General features: G+C 31.5%; 2 protein-coding genes across 6 annotated transcripts; both read left to right on the forward strand.

The window, feature by feature from the left end:
* The first annotated feature begins 2,771 nt into the window (after positions 1 to 2,771).
* LOC130973997 (serine/threonine-protein kinase BSK3-like) lies at positions 2,772 to 16,587 on the forward strand. Of its 4 annotated transcripts, none has more exons than XM_057898697.1 (11): positions 2,772 to 2,996; positions 12,901 to 12,991; positions 13,101 to 13,321; positions 13,439 to 13,574; positions 13,959 to 14,092; positions 14,169 to 14,274; positions 14,414 to 14,499; positions 14,638 to 14,826; positions 14,918 to 15,070; positions 15,399 to 15,512; positions 16,129 to 16,587. In XM_057898697.1, exons 2-11 carry the CDS (start codon positions 12,910 to 12,912, stop codon positions 16,372 to 16,374), a joined length of 1,467 nt encoding a protein of 488 aa, XP_057754680.1. In that variant the 5' UTR covers positions 2,772 to 2,996; positions 12,901 to 12,909; the 3' UTR covers positions 16,375 to 16,587. The 4 variants fall into 4 exon arrangements, with proteins under 4 accessions (XP_057754680.1, XP_057754682.1, XP_057754679.1 ...); XM_057898699.1 differs by lacking the exon at positions 2,772 to 2,996 and adding an exon at positions 11,615 to 12,096 and having other exon boundaries at positions 12,843 to 12,991; XM_057898696.1 differs by lacking the exon at positions 2,772 to 2,996 and adding an exon at positions 11,615 to 12,096.
* A 346-nt stretch (positions 16,588 to 16,933) lies between these two features.
* Positions 16,934 to 19,253, forward strand: LOC130973767 (pentatricopeptide repeat-containing protein At3g18020-like). Of its 2 annotated transcripts, none has more exons than XM_057898423.1 (2): positions 16,934 to 18,661; positions 18,935 to 19,253. In XM_057898423.1, exons 1-2 carry the CDS (start codon positions 17,152 to 17,154, stop codon positions 19,063 to 19,065), a joined length of 1,641 nt encoding a protein of 546 aa, XP_057754406.1. In that variant the 5' UTR covers positions 16,934 to 17,151; the 3' UTR covers positions 19,066 to 19,253. The 2 variants fall into 2 exon arrangements, with proteins under 2 accessions (XP_057754406.1, XP_057754407.1); XM_057898424.1 differs by having other exon boundaries at positions 16,934 to 18,448.
* Positions 19,254 to 21,463: the final 2,210 nt, after the last annotated feature.

Genomic DNA, 21,463 nt, shown 5'->3' on the forward strand with positions numbered 1-21,463 from the left:
AATAATTAATAATATTCTATCATATTTAAATTTTTACTTTAATTTATGTTATGTATGTGATGATGGTTATATAAATTTTAAAATTTTATTTTATTTATTAGTTTTAATCATTATAAGGGCGGTTAGGGTCGGGGCGGGTTAGGGTTCAATATTTTACTACCCGCGAGTAGAAGCGAGGCAGGTTCTATGCGGGTTGTTGTGCGGTGGGGCGGAGTCGGGTAGAGCAAAAATCCGCCCCGTTGTCACCCCTAGCATTAGTAGAAACTAAACCAACTAAAAATCCTACATCATCAATTAATATTGGACATTAATGACTCAAGGTTACCTAAATCATCAATCCCAAGTCAAGAGTGTGAAAAACTACTCAATAATTAAAAGAGGCATTTTCATGAACACTTGAAAGGCATAAAATAAAAGTATGTTAAAATAGCAATAATTAATAAAATCTAAGACTAATAATTGCAAGATAACAATAACAATCACTAAAAGAAGCAACAATAATATGAAAACATAAATTGCATTAAAGGAATCAAAATTAACAATAATGTTCATAAAACTAAAAGTTGCAAAAATAAAAAATTAACAAGAAAAATTAAGAGAGTTAAGGCAATGGACACATACAAATAAAATGAAACTACACTAAAATAAGAATAAAAACCTAAATCTAAGGGAGAAATAACTAAATCTATTCTAATTCTAGAGAGAAGAAAAAGCTTCTCTCTCTAGAAAATGACCTAAAATATAATTTTAAGCTACCCTAATTGCTCTCCCCTTAATCCTTCTTGAATTTGGTTTCAAATACTTCAGAAATGTGCGTAGACATGCATGATTGTGTGGAAGCATGATCTTGAAATACTCCAAACTTCATTTCTTCATGAATTTTTTACTTTTGCATATTTTTTTCTCACTTTTTCAATCCATACTTATCTTGTAAGCCTGTAATCACTCAACAAATACATCAATTCATCGAATGTAATTAAAGTGAATTAAATTTAGGAAATTAAGGGTCTAAAAAATATGTTTTCGCTCTTAAGCACAATTTAGGAAGAATTCACAAAACCATACTATTTCAGTGAATAAATATAAGATAAGTTGATGAAATCTACCAAATTCAATACAAAATAAACAATAAAATTATGGTTTATCAGGACACTTGTCCCATTGGCCAGTGAGTACATTCGTCCCCGCGTGTTGCTCCTGATAAGGACATGTGTTCATCATGTTTCATACGTGCTGAGTCAGCATATTATCTATGTGTTGGACCTATCATATGTGCAACGTCCACCCACTTGTATATACACTAACACATGTTTGAATTAAGGGAATTTGAACGGAAAGAAAATGGGAGGAAAGATAATGAATGGAAAAGTAAGTTTTTTGTTGTTTGGATGAGAAGAGAAAATAGGATGGAAAGAAAAAAACATAGTGTAAAACCCACTAAAATATTTTCACTCCAAAAATGAGATAAAAATGAAGAGAAATGTGGCAAACATGAATAAAATTACACATTTACCCTTTATCATTAATAAATTATAATTTACATATAATATAGATAATAATATTAATGTGATTTTATATTATTATGATTTTCTTTCTTTTCACTTTTCTTTCCATCCAAACAAATTTTTTTTTTCTTTATTTTCTTTTTATCCATTTTCTCTTCATCCAAATAACATATAAATAACTCTACTTTTCTTATATTTTCTTTTTTTCATTTTCTTTTCTTTTATTTTCTTTTTTTATTTTTTTTATATCCAAACAAAACCTAAAAAATTTCATTTCCAATAAAAACTCATATTTTTTTTTATATAGAAAAAAGTAGCCTAATTCAACTGTGAATATTTGTAAGTAAATAACTCAATAATATTAAATAGGATAGAGTTTGCTACTATATTAGATGAGAGAATTGAAAGATGATAGATTGCAAGATATAGAGAAATGAAATCATATTATTACTCTGCATGATTTTGACTTATTTATATAGGCATGAGGTATGAGTGTTTGCTTGTACACTAAGCCGCCGACATTGACTACCAACGATATGATGAAAGCATTGTTTCTTTTCTCTTCCTTTTTTACCCGAAATTTTTATTTTGGACTGTGGTTTATTTTGTTCTTAATTTTGTTTTATTGGTACTTTGTGGGCCTTGAGTAGCAATCTCACTGAGAAAACCAGCTGCAAAGTTGACCCCAAAAACGCCCACCAAAAAAGCTAAGAGGATAAGTGGTAAGTATTTTAATATTTCCATTTAATAATATAATTTTATATTAAAATTTGTTTGAGTGAATTTTTAAAAAAATTTTTAATTATGTTTTATAAGTCTGATTAATCAAATAATAATTATCAAATAAAGTCTAAATAGTAAATACCAATATTATTCAATCGTGGGGGAAAAAAGATGAAAAAGTAATCATTTCATGTCTCGGTTTTTGCTAAAGCCAACTCATCATTGTAATTATTTTTGATAGGAAGGAGGCCAAAGGCCCAACGAAACAAAAAAAACACTAAACAGCCACTATCTTTGTGAACTTCATTCTTCTAATGAACATATCCTGTGATTCCTGCCTCTTTCTCATGACCCATCTTCGCAAGAGTATCTGCGCAAAAATTCCTTTCTCTGAAGATATGCTTAATTCTGAATTTGTTCAACCTTGTGAGAATCTCCTTAATTGATATAATAAGTGAAGAGCTAGCATGGAGATCAATTGAGGGTTTTCCTATAAGGTTCACAGCACACATAGAGTCTGATTCTACCATCAGATTGGTGATACCCAAATCCACAGCAAGCTTAACTCCGACATATATGCCCCAAAGTTCTGCCATAGTGATGCTACACCGTCCAATGTTCATGCTAAATCCTGCGATGTAGTCTCCTTCAGAGTTCCTCAGAATGCCGCCGCAAGAACCTTGACTACCCGGTTGAAGGACCGAGCCGTCAACATTGAGCTTCACCCAATTCTCCTCTGGTGGTTCCCAACCCACTTGCTCGTCTCTGGTATGTCTCAGAACCCTGCTACTCTTTTCAACATTTAAAAACGTTGAACTGTAGTTTTCTGCAAGTCTATTCACTAAGAACGGAACCTGGTTGTACTGCAAATTTAGGTTGTTGAAAATTAAATCATTCCTACACCTCCAAAGGGTGTTACACGCGATTACGAAAATAATGGTCCAAGACTGACCATTTTGGTGATGAGAGCCAAGATTTTCATCAAAAAGCCAATGAAAGAGGAGAACTCATCATTGTAATTAAATTAAGAGTAAGACTGAAAGTTTTTCGAAACAGATTGACCGATATCTACAATAACTTATTATTTATTCTTTTAATGAAAACATAGCTTAACAAAGTTTGAAATTTTTTTTGACTGTCTATGTTTTCTTTTTTAAATTTGATAGATTAAATAATTAGTTTATCGTAAATCAAAATTTTATTTAAAAATTTATTATTGATAAAAAAATTAATATATATACAAAATAAATTTTAAACTTCTAATATTTATTTAAATGAACTAATAAAAAAAGCTTGCAACCTAAGCTGCATTTGAAGAATACTTCTTTGCAATGGTTTAAGTATTTTATTTTAGTTTGAATTTAAGAATCATGAAACACATGGTCCCAGCCAGATATATATGTGTTTGCTAAGCATCTTAATAGGTTTAGTTCCCTCCATTTAGCCGTCAATTAATCATAGTATAGAAATTAAGGTCAAATTATAGAAATTATCATCTTATTGATATTTCTTTTTTTTTTCTTCCATTATTTTTAGCCGTGATTACATATATTATAGTATAAGTGAGTTTTTCATTTTTAAAGAAGATAATTAAGGTCCAAATTTGGTGAAAAAAATTATATTATGCATTATTTTTTTTGTATGCATATTATGTGGATATTGTTCATTTTATATTAAAGAAATTTATAAAAAGTAAAAACATAAAACAATTATCTTAATATCACAAAAAATATAAATTTAATAATATATCAAAAATAATAAAAATATAATTTCTCAAAATAAAAAAGGACTCATCTTTGCCAATGAAGGAGGATTCAAGTGAGTCTCTTCACATTTTTCAATTATTTTTTTATGATAGATGAACTACAAACATAAATGATAGAAAATTTTCTATCATAATTGTAGAGATACTTTAAAATAGATAAAAGATTGTTGTTCTAACATAGATCAGTTTATAGATCTCATTTATTTCTCCATCATTGAACCTCTTGTCTAACTCTTTATCATTTTTAAGTTTAATTGTTTTATTAATTTTTATAATTTCACTAAATTTGTAATTAAATTTTTATATTTTTTAATTGAATTTTTATTTTTTTAATTTTATAATTAGGATTTTATCAGTATAAAAAGTATTAAAAATAATAAAATATTTTTTTACAAATTAAAAATACTCACAATTAAGAATTTAATTAGATTTTTTATTAAGTATTTTTTGGGAGAAATATTCTATTAATTTTAATATTTTTTACACAGAAAAATCCTAACTACAAAATTAAAAGTAGTGTGGAGACTTAATTGAAAGAAAAAGAATATAGAGACTTAATTGTAAATTTAATAAAATGATAGAAACCAACAGAATAATTAAACCTAAGTTTTATGACTAAGTTTTCCAAAATAATTTCAAATTAGTGTGATTCTTTTTTGTTCTTTTAGTTTATTTTTGTTTTGTTTTGGAGGGATGAGTAAGTCAGCATCCTTTTAACAGAAAAGTATATGACAGCTATAACAAAGTTGGAATTGTTAAGAACACAATCAATAGTCAACTGTCGATTCAAAAATTTAACACTAGAAAACATTGTTGAAACTGTTAAATGCAAAATTATTGTGTTTTTTCCTTAAAGTAACACATTTTTTGCGTACTTCACAAAAAGAAAAACATCATTATAATACAAAAAGATATTAATTTTTTTCTAAACATTTGTTTAATTGTTAAATGAATGAAAGATTAATTATTCTTATTTACATTTTTACTTGTAAAAAGTATTAGTGACTTACAGGTTGGTAGAGCTTAGAAAATAAAGAGAGAAAGAGAGATGAGAAGTATTGCCGTAAAAAAAGAGTGAATGAATTGAATGAATAATGCTTATACATGAGTTTAGCTAGTATTTATAGCTCTAGCTTATTGTTCACTTAACACAGAAAACTATAACTAACACACACTTACTTACACAACTAATCATAACTATCTAACTAATGATAACAATAACTAACTCTAACAACTTTTACAATAGTGACCACAACTAACAACTAACTCAGCCTCATCATATGCTCTCTCTTTCATTCCCTCTCAAACGAAGGATTAAGCTATCTTTAATCCTGAGTTTGGAGCAAAATTCAGTGAAAGTTTTGAAAAAAACTGCTTTAGCCATAGCATCCACCGCTTGGGCATCTCCTGGAATGTGATGAACTTGAATGTCTTCCTTCGATACATGATCTCTAACAAATTTCAAATCTGCCTCAAAGTGTTTGGAACGAGAATGCTATACTGAGTTTGCTGATAGTTGAACAGCTCTCAAATTATCACAGTACACTTTAGGATGTGCAACAATATGAATTTTGACTAATAATTTTCTGTCCAAAGCAATTCTATAACAACAGCTCCAAGGCCTTTGTACTCAGCCTCGGTGCTGGACTTCGAGACATATTGTTATTTCTTGGAACTCCATAAAATTAGGTTCAAGCCCATATAAACACAATACCTTGAATTAGAATAACCTATGGCGACTAAATCTGAACACTTTTGCATGTGCAGTCTAACTGTTCTTATTTCTTGTAAGTATTTTAGAATTTCTCTTCACATCCTTTCCTTGAAGAGCCCTTGAAACTTGCATGAATTGACTCACTTTGTTCATCGAAATGCTAATTTTGGCCTTATAATAGTAAGATATTGAAGACTACCTACAACGGACTGATACAAACTTGGATTATTAAACTCCTCACCATCTGTGAAAGTCAATTTTAGATTTGATATCATTGGAGTTAGAGCAGCTTTGCAGTCTTGCATTGATATATATTTTAAGAATATCCTTAATATACTTGGTCTATGATAGCACCATGCCTCCATCACATCTCTTTGTTACTCCTATACCAAAAAATTAGTGAAGGGATCCCATGTCTTTAAGTGCAAAAGTCTTGTTTAGCCGCTGAATAATACTGCTAATTGTATTTGATGAGGAACCTATGATGACAAGTCATTCACATACATAAGCATAAGAGTGACTGAATCTTTTGTTTTCCTCACAAAAAGACTAACATCAAACCTTGTTGGGGTGAAGTCTAAGCCTTTAAATGTTGTTGAGAGTTTGGTAAACCAGGTGCGTGGGGCTTGTTTAACACCATATAGAATGGGTTAACTTGCAAACCACCTGTGAGCCACTGATTTTAAAGCCTCTTGGTTGAGTCATGTGAATTTTTTCATGAAGATCTCAGTGTAAAAAAGCATTATTAACATCCATTTGTCTTATATCCAGCCTTTAGAAAAAGTCAGAATTAGAACAATTCTTACACTTGCTGGTTTGATGATTAGACTAAAAGTCTCTTTAAAATCAACACTCAACCTTTGACTGAATTCTTGGGCTACCAACCTTGTCTTGTACTTGCTCACTGTGCCATCAGAATTTTGTTGTACTCTAAACACCCATTTGCTTCTGACTGATGATATACCTTTTAGTAATTCTGTTAGCACCCATGTTTGATTCTGTATAAATGCAGCATATTTCTCATTCATTGCTTGTCTCTAATGAGAAATGGTGAGAGCTTGAGCTTCTGACCTTAGTTCAATCTATTGACTCACATGTAATTGTTGATTTACTTTAGCTTGAAAGACTTTAGATTTACTAATGCCACTCTTAGATCTTGTTCCCATAGCATGTTTTTTTGTTGTTTGTGAGGGAGGTTGTGATTAAGTATTGGAAGTTTGATGCTGATCTGCGGTTGACACGACCTATTCTTGAGTATCATGATATTCTGAACTAGAAACTCTTGCCAATTCTGGTGTATAAGGCATGTGAGGCAGATAACTAGTAGTGTTTTGACACTGAAAAAGTGGGTTGATTATCCAACTTTGGTTGGACTGAGCTATCCAAAGAATTCACCGGTGTAAGTGTACTAGATGGCGCAGCTGCTAACTTTAGCATTGGCATATGGGATATTGACGAGGAAGGAATACTGGCTAGTTGAGCTGAGCTAGAAACAAAACTAAAACTATTTTCTTTGTAGAAAAACACATCTTGAAAATGCACATCTCTAGCAACAATGATCTTACCTTTGCTTGTGAGACACTTAAAAACTTTATACCCTGGAGCTGGTCCAAGATATACACATGGTTCTGGCCAGAACTGAAGCTTGTGCTTGTTGTATAGTCTTGTATGAGGCTAACAAAAACAACCAAACACTCTTAGCATATCAAGAGATGAAAATTGTTGCATTAGTTTCTCATAGGATGATTGATAATTTAACACTAGAGTAGGTAACAGATTGATGAGCTGGGCTGCAGTAGTAAATGCTTCTCTCCAAAATTTTATAGACAAATGAGCTTCAGCTAATAGAGTTAACCCCATAGTTGTAATATGCTTGTGTTTTCGTTCTGCAGCACTATGTTGTTGGTGCACATGCGGATAAGAAAAGCGAAAGACAATTTCTTTTGTTATAAAAAAATTCATTAAAGCATTATATTTCTTTGTAGTGTCAAATTAAATAGACTTAATCCTTGTATTAAATTGTAGTTCTACCATTTTTTTAAATTGAACAAAGACTAAATGCAGCTGAGACCGATTATGTAACAAGAAAATCTAAATATATTTTTAGAAAGTATTAATAAACTATAGATAATATCTTGATCCATTTATTGAAGAAATGGGTGTAGGAGCCCAGATATTAGTGTACAACAATTCTAAAGGTGAACTTATTATAGTTGTAGAATGTAGAAATAGGAGTTGACTAGACTTTCCTAAACAATAAGAATTACAAAGAGAGTTTGAAACAGTAAAAGAAATTCCTTTGTCTTTAAGGATCTTGGACACTATATCAGAGAATGGATGTCCAAGTCTCAAATGCCATAGTCTAAAAATAGAATTCTTGTCCAATTAAGCAGAATATACAACAACTACGTTACTCATTGATTTCTTTAAGCAAGTTGGACCAAATGAATATAAACCATTTCTAACAGTTCCTTGGAGAAGAATCTCCACCAAACATTTGTTAGGATGAAATTCAATCCATGCATTATTATCATAAACAAATTTACGAACACTAAATAAATTCTTTTTAATTTCAGGCACAAGCAGTATTCTTTGCAATTTAAAAATATGTTGAGAAAAAAATAATTTTAATAGTGAACTGCTAACTTTCAAAATACGTAAAGAATTTTCATTACTTACGACCATTTATTCTTGAGTATTATAATTATCATATTCTATCATGTTTAAACCTTTTAGAGTCATGTGATGAGTAGCCCCTGAATTTGGATACCAATTTGGGTCATAAATGGTTGAAGATGTGGCAGCTGAATTGCTCATGGCTACATTTGCTTGAGGTCGTATATTCTGATTCCTTCTAAATCATCGATCAAACCTGTGCCAGAAATTCATATCAGTGTCCCCATATTTTTCACACAATTGACAACTGAGCCTTGAAGCATTTTGATTTCGTTTTCTACCAAAATGTTTCACATTATTGAACCTGTCTTTGTCTCTAGCACCAAAACTACCTCTTGAGTTGTAGCCTCGGCCAAAATTTCTTTCAAGATTTTCATTTTCATAGCTCACACTATTATTGTCATATCTTCTTTGATTGAAAGTTTGTGCTAGATATGCTTAAATTGGATCTATCTTCTTGAATTTTTTAAACCACTTTTCTTGATTGAGTAAGCAAGAGAGTTTCTAGGGTTCCTACTGAAATTGGATTATCCCTTGCATTAATAGATGTGATGAACAAATAGTACTCTTCAGGCAACCCTTTTAGAATTGCTTCAACATGTACGACATTGTCTATTGGAGCTCCCACCAAAATTAATGAATCCATTGTTTTCTTGATCTCAAGCAAATATTCATTCATTAAACCTGCTTTTTTGGTGATACTAAGTTTGTTCCTTAGCTATCTAATCTTGGCTTTGAAAGCAAAAAAAAATTTGCAAATGATTTATATGTCATGAGAAAATGCACACCCAATCATTCTTACTGTAAAAGAATCATTCATAGACGCTAACAGACATGATTTTTGCAAGGTATCTTGCCTTTTTCGATTTCTAAACTTTGTTGAACTTTTTTCAGCTGTTACATCTATTTTATCTGCTGGTGTCTTGAATTTCTTAAGTATGTTGATTTCATTGATGTGATCTCTAAGTTCAAACCCTTCAATTGTTGCCTTAACTTATTTTTTTCAGAGAAGAAAATTTTCTCCATCTAGTCTAATTGCTATTGGATTGGCGAATATATGAACCGTTCATTTTTTATTATTAATATTGATTTGTGACTGATCTATTGGTATTGCCATAGAGAACCTTCAGCTCAAACACAAACACGTGAAGGTTGGGCTACAAAACGGAAGAAAATGGGGTATTAGGATTTTGGTTTCAGGTTTTTGGGAACGATTAACTAAGAAGATAAGATGATTGAGGTGGCTCTGATACCATAAAAGGTATCAGTGATTTACAGGTGGTAGAGAATAAAAAAAGAAAGAGAGATGAGAAGTATTGCAATAAAAAAAAATGAATGAATTGAATGAATACCGCTTACACATGAGTTTAACAAGTATTTATAGCTCTAGCTTATTATTTATTTAATACAGAGAAATATAACTAACACACATTTACTTATAACAATAAGAGTAACTAACTCTACAATTTTTACAACAGTGACTATGACTAACCCAACTTCATTATATGCTATCTCTTTTAATTTGATTTCATATTTATGAGAATAATTAAAAAAGAAATTATTATCGTTATTCTTTTAGCTTATATTTATTATTCTCAACTCAAATGAATCAAAATCAAAACAAAAGATACAAGGGAAGAATAAATATAAAATATCATGTGTATATAAAAATTAGATAATAAATTAATTATTATATATTTATATATATTAATATATATATATTTTACATTCTTTTGACATATATTTATATTCTACTCTATACTTTATATAAATAATTAATTTAATATTAATTTTTAATGTATATATAATATGAGATAGTTGAAAAAATATTTATGTTTTGGCTAAATTTCAAAGTTACACAGTTGGAGTGTTTAAAACTTAATACATTATACATATGACAAAAGAATAATCTTTAATTCAATGCTTGGGGAGTAGTTGTGTACCTTCCTCTTCCTTTATTATAATGAATATAATTTTCTTCATGGGACATGGATAATGTATACATGGACACATCTGCTTCACTGGCTTGAATTTGTCATATTTGACTTTCAAAATCTTTAAGCCCATACCAAATGATTTAAAACCTCCAAAAATGATTGGCGGTGGAATTGAGAAAGAAAATGATCTACAATTTTAGAAAATGAAACTCATAATAATGATGAAAATGAAGAAAAATTCTACAGACAGTATACAATATTGAAAATAAGTGAGCTTTCTTAATCAATCAAGTAATTATTTGGATTGGTATGTATTTAATTTTAATTAGATAAGGTTGGTTGGTCATATAGATTAAACAATATCATATTGCTATGCAATATAGATAGTCAAATTATTATGATAGTATTATTTAATAACATTTGGGATTATATATCAGCACATGTATATGGTGGTTTGCATTGTTTCTTTCCAGTAATAAAATAGGTGAATTTTTTAAAATTTGACGATAAATTCATATATTTTTAAAAAATATATTTAAAAAATTTGCAACGCACTTATAAATTTTAAGAAATAAATATTAAATAAATTTCTCTGAAAAACTGTAACAATAATTTATAATTCCTTGAATAAAAAAATGAATTGTATCTGATTTTATGATTGTTATTAATAACAACATATCATAATTTTATACTCGAAAAATTTAGAATTTAATTTTTAATAAATTCTAAAAATAAAAAATTAACATAAGGTAAATATAAATAAAAAGATGTATATAAAAATCAAGTAAATTTAAAAAAGATATACAATAATTCATATTACCTCTTTTTATTCGTTTAAATTTTTGAGAGAAATATTATGACTCACTAAACTTATAAAATTGAGTATTTAAAATTTTCAACCATTTACTAGTATTTATATTTTTTTTTATCGACCTATGAGGCTATGAGCTTATCACAATTTAAAAAAAAAAATTATTTGATACTTTTAATTAAAGATTTATTAAAGATTTTTAACTTTATTATAACATAGTTCGCTAACTTAGTTATCCTATTACTCGTTTTTAAATTAGAATTGTTAAATTTGTTCAAATCACTTAAAACGTTGTTATACCTTTTTTATTTCCTACAATAAATTTATATTAATGTTTAGATTTATGCTCATATGAAGGGGCCAGTAAAATCTATTTTAAAAAATTTTATATAATAATTACTTTATTTATATAATTTTATATATTTTATTGGTCAACTTGATTGATTTATAATTTTATTCCAAATGAAAGGGCCAATAAAATAAATTTGAGAAGCCTAGTTTCATCATCACTCACCATCATTTTTCTTTATACATTTTGTGCTTCTCACAAAGTTGATCAGTTCAGCTAGAGTTTCATTCCTCCTTTATTGCTTTTCTTCAATTGAAAAAACGGAAACTTTTTTATACTTAAAAAATTGGGTTTTAATATTTTACTTGATCTGGGTTGAAGAATTGTTGGGTTTTGGAAGAAACAAAAAAGGAAAATTCCAAGTTTTCTGAGGAAAATGATAAATGGGGTTTGATTGGATCGAGGAAAAGACTTGAACTTTGAAAAATTCAGACAATTTTCCTGGTTTTATTATTATTTTTTCTCATTTCTTTTCTGGGAAGAAAATGTGAATCTCGCAAAAGCTTTTGATTTGGTCTAGGTAAGAGAGAGGGAAAAAGAAGGAGTCAACTTTTTTTTTCCCTCTGCCATTGAAGAAGAACTGAAGAAGAATTTCAAAGGTGAAATTGCTTTTTGGGTAGGTTCAAAAAGTGCTGCTTTATTCATTGTTTAGTTTGGCAAAGTAGAAAAAATGGAAAAGACTTTAGGTGCATTTTCTAACTATACTATTGAGTTGACTCGGAGAGAAAAGGGGAGAAAGTGAAATAAGAGAAAAAAAATTGAAAGGTAGATGCAAATAGATGCTTAGATACTATGCTGTCATGTGAAGTTAAATACTCAGCTTTTGTGTGTTTATGATTTCTCCCCCTAACTTTTATGAAATGCATTTAAATGTTTCATCTATGATGGATGTCCTTTTTATTTACCTTTTAGCTTTAAATGCTAAAAGTTGTTTGGTTGTGTAGTATTTAAAGATCATATGGATTTGGGATTATTGCTATGTGATGATTTTGTTATTACTTTGTGTTTCTATGTATGTGAGATCTTCAATTCTCTTCACCAACCCAACGAAACGAAAAATGTACAAAAGATAATGAAAAGTACTATCATATTCCCTTCTTAAATGAAGCAGCTTTACATTTGTTGGGTATTTTTTTTTTATGTTGTTTTGATCATTGTCTTCTCTTCTTGTTAATTGTGAAAATGGTTCTTGATGCTAGTGCTTGATGCCTTTGTTTTAGTTGCTTGAGAGTGATCAAAGGCTATGCTCTTTTAAACCCTTTAAACCTTAAGCAAGGATTTTTTTTTTTTAAATGCGAGTTACAGGCATTTCTTGCTCCAAAATTTGCAGCTACATATGTTTTTTTTTTTGGATATATACAGAAATTCAAATAATTGAATGTGGAAGAGGTTGTCATAACTTCAAATATTATTATTTTAGTGAATCAAAATGGGGATTCAGTTCTCCATCCTCGTGCCGTGCTGCGTAAATTCACAAGTTAAGGCATCTGTTATTGAAGTTCCGCATACTGGTAGGTAACAATAATACACTGTTAATAATATTATGGTGCATTATGTTCTGCTCAGTAATTTCAAGAAATTGTGGTTCATAGATGTTTATTGTAATGTTTTCTTTTCCAGGAAATGAAGATAGAAGTGAAGCAGATAATGGGCCTGCATTTCGCGAATTTACATTTGAGCAACTTAAGAATGCGACATCCGGTTTCTCTGTTCAGAATATAGTATCTGAACATGGAGAGAAGGCTCCAAATGTTGTGTATAAAGGGAAGTTGGAGAATCAAATGAGGATTGCTGTTAAGAGGTTCAATAGGAATGCTTGGCCTGATTCTCGGCAGTTTTTGGTAAATGTTACCTTTCTTTCTTAGTGGATTCTAAAACCACACACTGTAACTTTCAATCCTCACATGGTATTGGTCTCAGTTTTAGTTAATAAGGATAATTTCATTTTGTAACTTCAGGAGGAAGCTAGATCTGTTGGCCAGCTTCGTCACCAAAGATTGGCAAATTTGCTTGGTTGTTGTTGTGAAGGCGAAGAGAGGTTGCTTGTGGCCGAATACATGCCCAACGAAACACTTGCGAAACACCTTTTCCATTGTAATAGCTTCTTTCATGCATATGATTTGTTCGTCTCTTTCAATAATTGGAAAACCAATTGGTATGCCTTGAATTAATATAATGCTTACTATTTTGTTTTTATCTGCTTTGTCACGAGTCAATCCTGGTGCATTGTTGGTGCATAATATGGGATTAGTACTGTCCAATTACTGAATAACATTCATCTTGTTAAGAAAAATTATGTTTTATACTGTCAAATTACAAAATAGCATTCAAACTAAACAAAATATCATAAATAAATCTTCCCAAAGAATTATGCTAGCTTCAATATTTGATGATGATCCTGTTTTCTGGTGATGGTTTTCATGAACATACTGCTGAGTCTATGATATGCGAAATAATTGATGTATGTCTCTATATCAGGGGAAACTCAACCGATGAAATGGCCAATGCGACTGAGAGTTGTTCTACATCTTGCAGAAGCTCTGGAATACTGCACGAGCAAAGGACGTGCGCTCTATCATGACCTTAATGCATATAGAGTTCTATTTGACGAGGTAAAATTTTGTGTCCACCTTGTGTATGTGTCTAATGTAACTAAATTAACATAAATCCTGTGTTAGAATTTTGCAGGATGGTAATCCTAGGCTTTCAACTTTTGGCCTTATGAAGAATAGTAGGGATGGGAAAAGTTATAGCACAAATTTAGCATTTACCCCTCCTGAGTATCTCAGAACTGGTATGCCATTTTTCTTCAGTAGTAGCATTGTGTTGATATTAAATCGAAAATCAGTCTTTTCATTTTAGAATATATGGTCATTAATCGTTTGTAAGAGTAGGATGATAACAAAATTTTAATAACTATTTTTCTTCTGTAGGTAGAGTAACACCAGAAAGTGTAATATATAGCTTTGGAACTCTTTTGCTTGACATTCTCAGTGGGAAGCATATCCCTCCAAGTCATGTAAGTCATGTTACTTTAGGGAAAATCGTGCCGTTGAAGATTGCACTATTTTATTCTTTATATATCCTTTGGTGTGTAAACTTGAATATTATATGTAATGTGACTAGTATCTCTAATTTTTTGAAAATGTTGGAGCAGGCTCTTGATTTGATTCGAGACAGAAATCTTCAGATGCTGACGGATTCTTGCTTGGAAGGACAGTTTTCTGATGATGATGGAACCGAGTTGGTGCGCTGGGCATCTCGATGTTTACAGTACGAACCAAGAGAGAGGCCTAATCCGAAGTCATTAGTGGTTGCTTTGGCCCCTCTTCAGAAAGAGACAGAGGTTGATATAATACTGTCATTCATTTGATTTCTTCTTTATGTTTGTCTTTTCTTACCAATGATTTCTTCTCTCATCTTTTTATTTCTTTTAGGTTCCTTCACATGAATTGATGGGTATCCCGCATGGTACTACTTTAGCTTCATTGTCTCCGCTCGGTGAAGCTTGTTCAAGAAAGGACCTGACTGCCATTCATGAAGTTTTGGAAAAACTTGGCTATAAAGATGATGAGGGAATTGCAAATGAGGTTCTCTATCTAAATTTGCTATATGCCTCATTGTTTTGGAGAAAGTTTAGTGTGCTTATGGTTTATATTTTCTGTTTTCAGGATTTTGTGAAGAAAAAAGAGAAATCAGTGTTCTGTTTTCATCTCGTGTTTCTCTTTTTCTTCAACAAATCTTGAAAATAAAAAACACTAAAAATTAAAATGAAAATGCAAACCAAAAGCATCATGTGTTCTTTTTATATTGACTTATTCAGACAAACTATTAAGTAATATGTAATTATTTATTTAACTTTTGCCTTTTTTCTTTGTCGTGTGCTAATTTGAGTTTTTCTCTGTTGTGATGTTACAGTTATCTTTCCAGATGTGGACTGATCAAATGCAGGACATGCTAAATTGTAAGAAAAAAGGAGATGCGGCTTTCCGGAAGAAAGATTTTAGACTTGCAATTGAGTTCTATACACAGGTAGATTCCTCATGGGGATACTCAATCATCTAAATTTGTCTTACCTTTCTTTTTTAGTCCTTAATGAACTATGAATAATACAATTGCAAGTTATATCCTTGCTCATGTGAAGTTTACGCAAGGGTTAGTTGTACTTTTCCTTGCCCTTAGAACTTTATGTCATGCACTTTAATCCTTGACTTCTAAAAATGTGCAAATTGACACTCTAAATTTCTCCAGATATGCAAATTAACCATGTTAACAATTTTTTTCTAATTTTTCATCTGTTATTTGATCTATATATGCACACACACATAATGGCATAAATATTGTTGTGTTATATATCACTAGATTAAGGCCTGATCGTTGCACGGTATTATTGTAAAATTGTCTAGTATATAGCGTACAAATAATATGATTTCTATCTCAACCTTATTTATCTAATGCAAAAGTAGATTAAATTAGTTTGGTAAATGATATGTGAAAACTTGTATTCAAATGACAAATAATAATAGCAACAAATCCATGATTGTTTTGCATATCCTCTCTACAGTTTCGTCCCTCAAAAGTTAGAAATCACAATACCATATCTTGATCTCTATTTTAAACAGAATAGATTTCTCTGTGTTACTTTCAGTTCATTGATGCCGGAACAATGGTTTCTCCGACGGTACATGCGCGTCGCAGTTTGTGTTATCTCATGAGCGAAATGCCGCAGGAAGCGCTAGGCGATGCAATGCAAGCGCAAGTGATTTCCCCTTTGTGGCACATTGCATCTTATCTTCAGTATGTTTCATTGGGTGGACTTGGAATGGAGCATGAAGCACAAGTGGCACTCAAAGAGGGAACAACATTGGAAGCCAAAAGGAGTGGACAAAAATGAAGAGTGTGTTTTGTACATAGCACAGTTTCATTGCAATGGTTATATTTATACACATATAATTATCATGTATTATTCAAGAAACAAATGATTGGATGATGAGTGTAATTAGTGATTGAACACCCCTACCCCTTTTTATTGGGTAGGCTTGGATGTTGGTTAAGTTCTTATCCATGATTTGATTTGATTAATGATGGAGCATTATACAAACTCAGCATCATTTTATTTCTTTGATAATAGGTTGGGAAAAAAAAAAAACTGAAATGTGGAAATGTTCATTCTTATTACTATTGAGCATTAGTAAAAAAATAGGGAAAATTCACGTGCAGTCGAGTTCACGTGAAGTTGATAACTGATTGACTGAATTTTCATCTAACGACTCTCGGCTATTAATTTCACGTAAAGTCGACCGCACGTGAGTTTTCACAAAAAAAAATATGAAGAGTGAATACAAGAATCCATGCCTGAGTCAAGAGTCAAATTTTTTTTGGTTGCCGGTCAGGTATCATTTTTCTAACTAAACACAGAAATAAACACAAATTTTTGCTTCTTTCTTTTTTTAGCCCTTGTTTTTCTTTTTTGGAAAAAAAAAAAGAGAAATAAAACAAAGAAGAGTAGGGAGAAAAAAAAATGCAGACAAGGACACATATAAAGAACGGTGTTTATGGATGAAAATTCATATGCAGTTTTTTATTAGTTTCACGTGAAGTTAGTACAGAACCTGTTCGACCAAATGCCCCAAAGGAGCCTCTGTCCATTGGCTCATAGCGTGTAAATGCAATGCAATCACGCACCCCCACCTTTCTCATCCATAGTAAACCCAAATCCTTCTTTGTTCTCCCCTCTCTTCCATTCTCAACCACCATCCATAACCACACCATTCAACATGGACAACACCACCACTCCACTACCACCTTCCACAACCGCAACCTTGCCGCCATCATCCACTCCCTCTGTGACGCCCACCGTTTCGATGAAGCCCACAACATCTTCTCCCTCTTCCTCTCCTCCGGCTTCCTCCCTGACCACCGCACCTCCAACGTTCTCCTCTCCCGCCTCCTCCCCTCTCGAACCCCGCACCGAACCTGGGCTTGTGCCCTTTCTTTGATCCAAGCTAACCACGGCTTCGTTCCCTCCATTGTCACCTATCACCGCTTAATGGATCACTTTTGCAGGTTTGGTCAACCCCAACAAGCTCACATACTGTTCTTCGACATGAAGGGTAGAGGGCATTGCCCCAATGTGGTTTCTTATACTACTCTCATTAATGGGTACTGCTTAATTGGTGGAATTGGTGATGCCCGCAAGGTGTTTGATGAAATGCTTGATAGTGGTATTGCGGCAAATTCTTTGATTTATAGTGTTTTAGTCGGCGGGTTTCTTAGGATGAGGGATATAGAAGGAGCAAAGGGAATGATGTGCCAGTTATGGGAGAAGATGAGGGTTGAAAGGGAGGCTTCGATGAAAACAGCAGCCTTCGCGAATCTGGTTGATTCTCTGTGTAGGGGAGGGTTCTTCAATGAATTGTTTAGGATAGCCGAGGAGTTTGCATTAAGGGGCAGTTTGTGTGAGGAGGTTGCATATGGACAGATGATAGATTCACTCTGCAAGGTTGGGAGGTATCATGCGGCTGCTAGGATTGTGTATATAATGAGGAAGAGAGGATTTGTTCCGAGTGTAGCGTCTTATAATTATATTATACATGGGCTTAGCAAGGATGGTGATTGTATGAGAGCTTATCAGTTATTAGAGGAAGCTGAATTTGGATTCTTGCTTTCTGAGCATACCTACAAGGTGTTGGTGGAAGCTCTTTGCCAAGTGCTAGATGTGGACAAGGCAAGGAAAGTTCTTGAACACATGCTAAGTAGGGAAGGCGTCGACAAGACTAGGATTTACAACATCTATTTAAGAGCTCTTTGTATTGTGAATAATCCAACAGAACTCTTGAATGTGCTTGTGCTCATGCTTCAAAGCCAGTGTCATGCAGATGTGATCACACTTAACACAGTTATCAATGGATTTTGCAAGATGGGAAGGATTGATGAAGCTCTAACGGTATTACAGGACATGTTGAGTGGTAAATTTTTCGCTCCCGATGTTGTGACCTTCACTACGATAATTTCTGGTTTATTGGACACTGCAAAAGTTGATGATGCTATTGAGTTGCTCCATAAAGTAATGCCTGAAAATGGTGTAAGACCGAGTGTTGCGACATATAATGCTTTTCTGCGAGGCCTATTCAAACTAAAGAGGCCAAATGATGCATTGAGGGCCTTCAATAATATGGCAAGTAATGGCATTACTGCAGATAGTACCACTTATACTGTTGTGGTAGATGGTCTATGTGAATCTAACCAAATAGATGAAGCAAAGAATTTTTGGCACAATGTTATATGGCCTTCAGGGATTCATGATAATTTTGTTTATGCAGCAATTCTGAAAGGGTTCTGTCGCACCAATAACTTTAATGAAGCTTGTCATTTTTTGTATGAACTGGTAGATTCTGGGGTGTCTCCAAATATATTTAGTTATAATATTGTGATCAATTGTGCTTGCAATCTAGGTTTGAAAAGGGAGGCTTACCAGATTGTTAGAGAGATGAAAAGGAATAAACTCACACCTGATTGTGTGACATGGAGGATTCTTGACAAGCTACATGGCAAAGTGAGGACGCACAATCATTTTGAAGATTGAAATTTTTCAGCACTCTATGACAGAGCTTCACTTGGTACTTGATGGATGGTGCTGCCATTTTTTAGACCTTGGTGGGATTGCTACTGTTTTGAATTGATGTATGTTGCATGCTTCAATCCTACATTTGTGTCTTTGGACAAGTAATTAAGCATTATTTGTATCCCTGTATATCTGTCTATAATATATAAAAGGTCATGTTGCTTAGAAGTGTTTATCTAACTTACCAAAATGAATAAAAAATTAATATTTAATTTTAAAGTTATAAAAATAAATAATTATTAAATATTTAAAATTTAACATAAAAAATAAGTTTGACAAAAGTTAGATACTAAGTTATAAGTACCATAAAATTCACCTATATAAAATAGGATAGAAAAGTGTTCTTTTGGATAGATATTAAATATTAACTATTTTAATTTCTATTTACGAACAATATAAATTTTGAAGTGATACCAACAGTATAAGTTTTGAAGTTGTGTCGGACAAAATGTGACCGGAAAAATTACATAAACCTAATTACAATTTTTCTTTTAATCTAACATAATTTTAAATTTTCAATTATAATTCTAATCTCATTCAATTCCAATTTCTAATATTTTGCTGCTGCTTCACACTTCGACAACTATATGACCCATAAAATCCATTAATCTCCTCATTTTTTTTAACTTCAACCACATCCTAAATCTCTTGAAGCTATTGTATCACCATCTTAAAACGTGGCGAACACCTCACCAAACCAGGCTGCTTCGATTGTAATGACTTTCATTGTTGGAAAGGATTGAAGTCGAAGTCCATTTTTATGAGTATAATATTAATTTTACTTTTTAGTGGATAAATTTATTAACTTGCCCGAATATTTGTAAGTAGATACAGGAGTTCATTTTTTATTATCTTGTATATATATTTTTTAGGATAAAGTATTAAATTGGTTTTTTACGCTTGGTTTCATTCTGTTTTAGTTTTTAAGGTTTAAAGTGTTCTATTTGAATAAAAAAAACTTCATTTAGCTTTAAGGTAGGTCAAAGTTAAATAATTAACCAAATATCCTACATGATAGCAATACAAGAACAAGGTTGATAATTTGAAAAACAAGTACAAGCTCCAAAGACATAAATGTATTGATGCATCAACACTTGATTTTGTGCCTTTGGAACTTATACTTGTTTTTCAAATTATCGACCTTGTTCTTGTATTGCTGTTAGGACATTCCGTTAATTATTTAATTTGGTGGGACTAATGAAACTTTTTTAGATTCAAATAGAATACTTTAAACTTTAAAAAGATCAAAACAGCATTACATCTACATGTCAATAAAAATAACTATTAGCTATGTAAAACATTTCCTACATAGTATTAAAATTAATTTCACATAATATAAGTAAATACTATGGTTTTGAAAACCGGCCCGGACTGGCCGGTTGAACCGGTTGAACCAAAAACTGGCAATGCAAACGATCCGGTCCTTCACCTATAAGGCTATAACTGCTCGAGGAAAGACCGTTGAAAAATTGTAGAACCGGCCAATTGGCCGGACTGGTAACCGTCCGGTTCGGATAAAACGATGCCGTTTTTTAATTTGAAAAAAAAAAAGAAACATATCCACTCGTGACCAACCCCACTCTTCCCCCAATCAGTGATGTTAAAACCGGATTAGACCCGCCGGTTCGATCGAAAAATTGATGAACCGGATCCTGAACCGGTGCGAACCGGTCAAAGTTGATAAAATCGGTCCGACCGAACCGTTGGAAGTTAAAATTGTTCAAAATGGGTAGGGTGGGCTTCGAACCCCTGTCCTCAATGAAAAAGAAACAAGTCACAACTACCAAGCTGTCACACTTCTAGTTAATATGTTTACAAATTATATATATATCGTTTATCAAATAATCTATTTCTATTTAACTTATTTTAATTTAAGTTATAAACTCACTTATTTTTAAATTAATTATATTTTTATTTAACAGTAACTATAAATTTTTTTGTTTTTTCTTTTCATAATTATATAATATCTATTAATATTATTTTTTTAATAAATACTTGTAGTATATAATAGAGTAATAGATATAAATTAATTAATAAATTATTAAAATTTGAAAATAATTATTATTTTAATATAAAAACAAAATAAAATATTTATGATAGAATAAAATTAACAAAATACTTATTATTCTTGTTTCATATTATTTTAGAATAGCTAGATATTCTTAAAATATTAATAAAAATATATATTTTAAATTTTAATTTTAAATTTTTTATTATTTTGTTTTTACATAGGACCGAGTTAACCGGTTCAACCAGTAATTTATCAGTTGAATCAATAACCCAATAACCCAGTAATTTAACCGGTTCGATCACCGATTCGGCTCTGACAACTATACCTCCAATCATTCATTCATTTCAT

This window comes from Arachis stenosperma, chromosome 4 (assembly GCF_014773155.1).
Source record: "Arachis stenosperma cultivar V10309 chromosome 4, arast.V10309.gnm1.PFL2, whole genome shotgun sequence".
Classification (NCBI taxonomy): Eukaryota; Viridiplantae; Streptophyta; class Magnoliopsida; order Fabales; family Fabaceae; genus Arachis; species Arachis stenosperma.

What these genes read in the sequence shown, in the direction of transcription:
- LOC130973997 (XM_057898697.1), top strand. Translation starts at nt 12,910, where the DNA reads ATGGGGATTCAGTTCTCCATCCTCGTGCCGTGCTGCGTAAATTCACAA. An exon ending in CTGATTCTCGGCAGTTTTTG is followed by an intron (nt 13,322 to 13,438) that starts GTAAATGTTACC and finishes TTGTAACTTCAG; the next exon opens with GAGGAAGCTAGATCTGTTGG. An exon ending in TCCTGAGTATCTCAGAACTG is followed by an intron (nt 14,275 to 14,413) that starts GTATGCCATTTT and finishes TTTCTTCTGTAG; the next exon opens with GTAGAGTAACACCAGAAAGT.
- LOC130973767 (XM_057898423.1), top strand. Translation starts at nt 17,152, where the DNA reads ATGCAATCACGCACCCCCACCTTTCTCATCCATAGTAAACCCAAATCC. An exon ending in GGCCTTCAATAATATGGCAA is followed by an intron (nt 18,662 to 18,934) that starts GTAATGGCATTA and finishes CTTGCAATCTAG; the next exon opens with GTTTGAAAAGGGAGGCTTAC.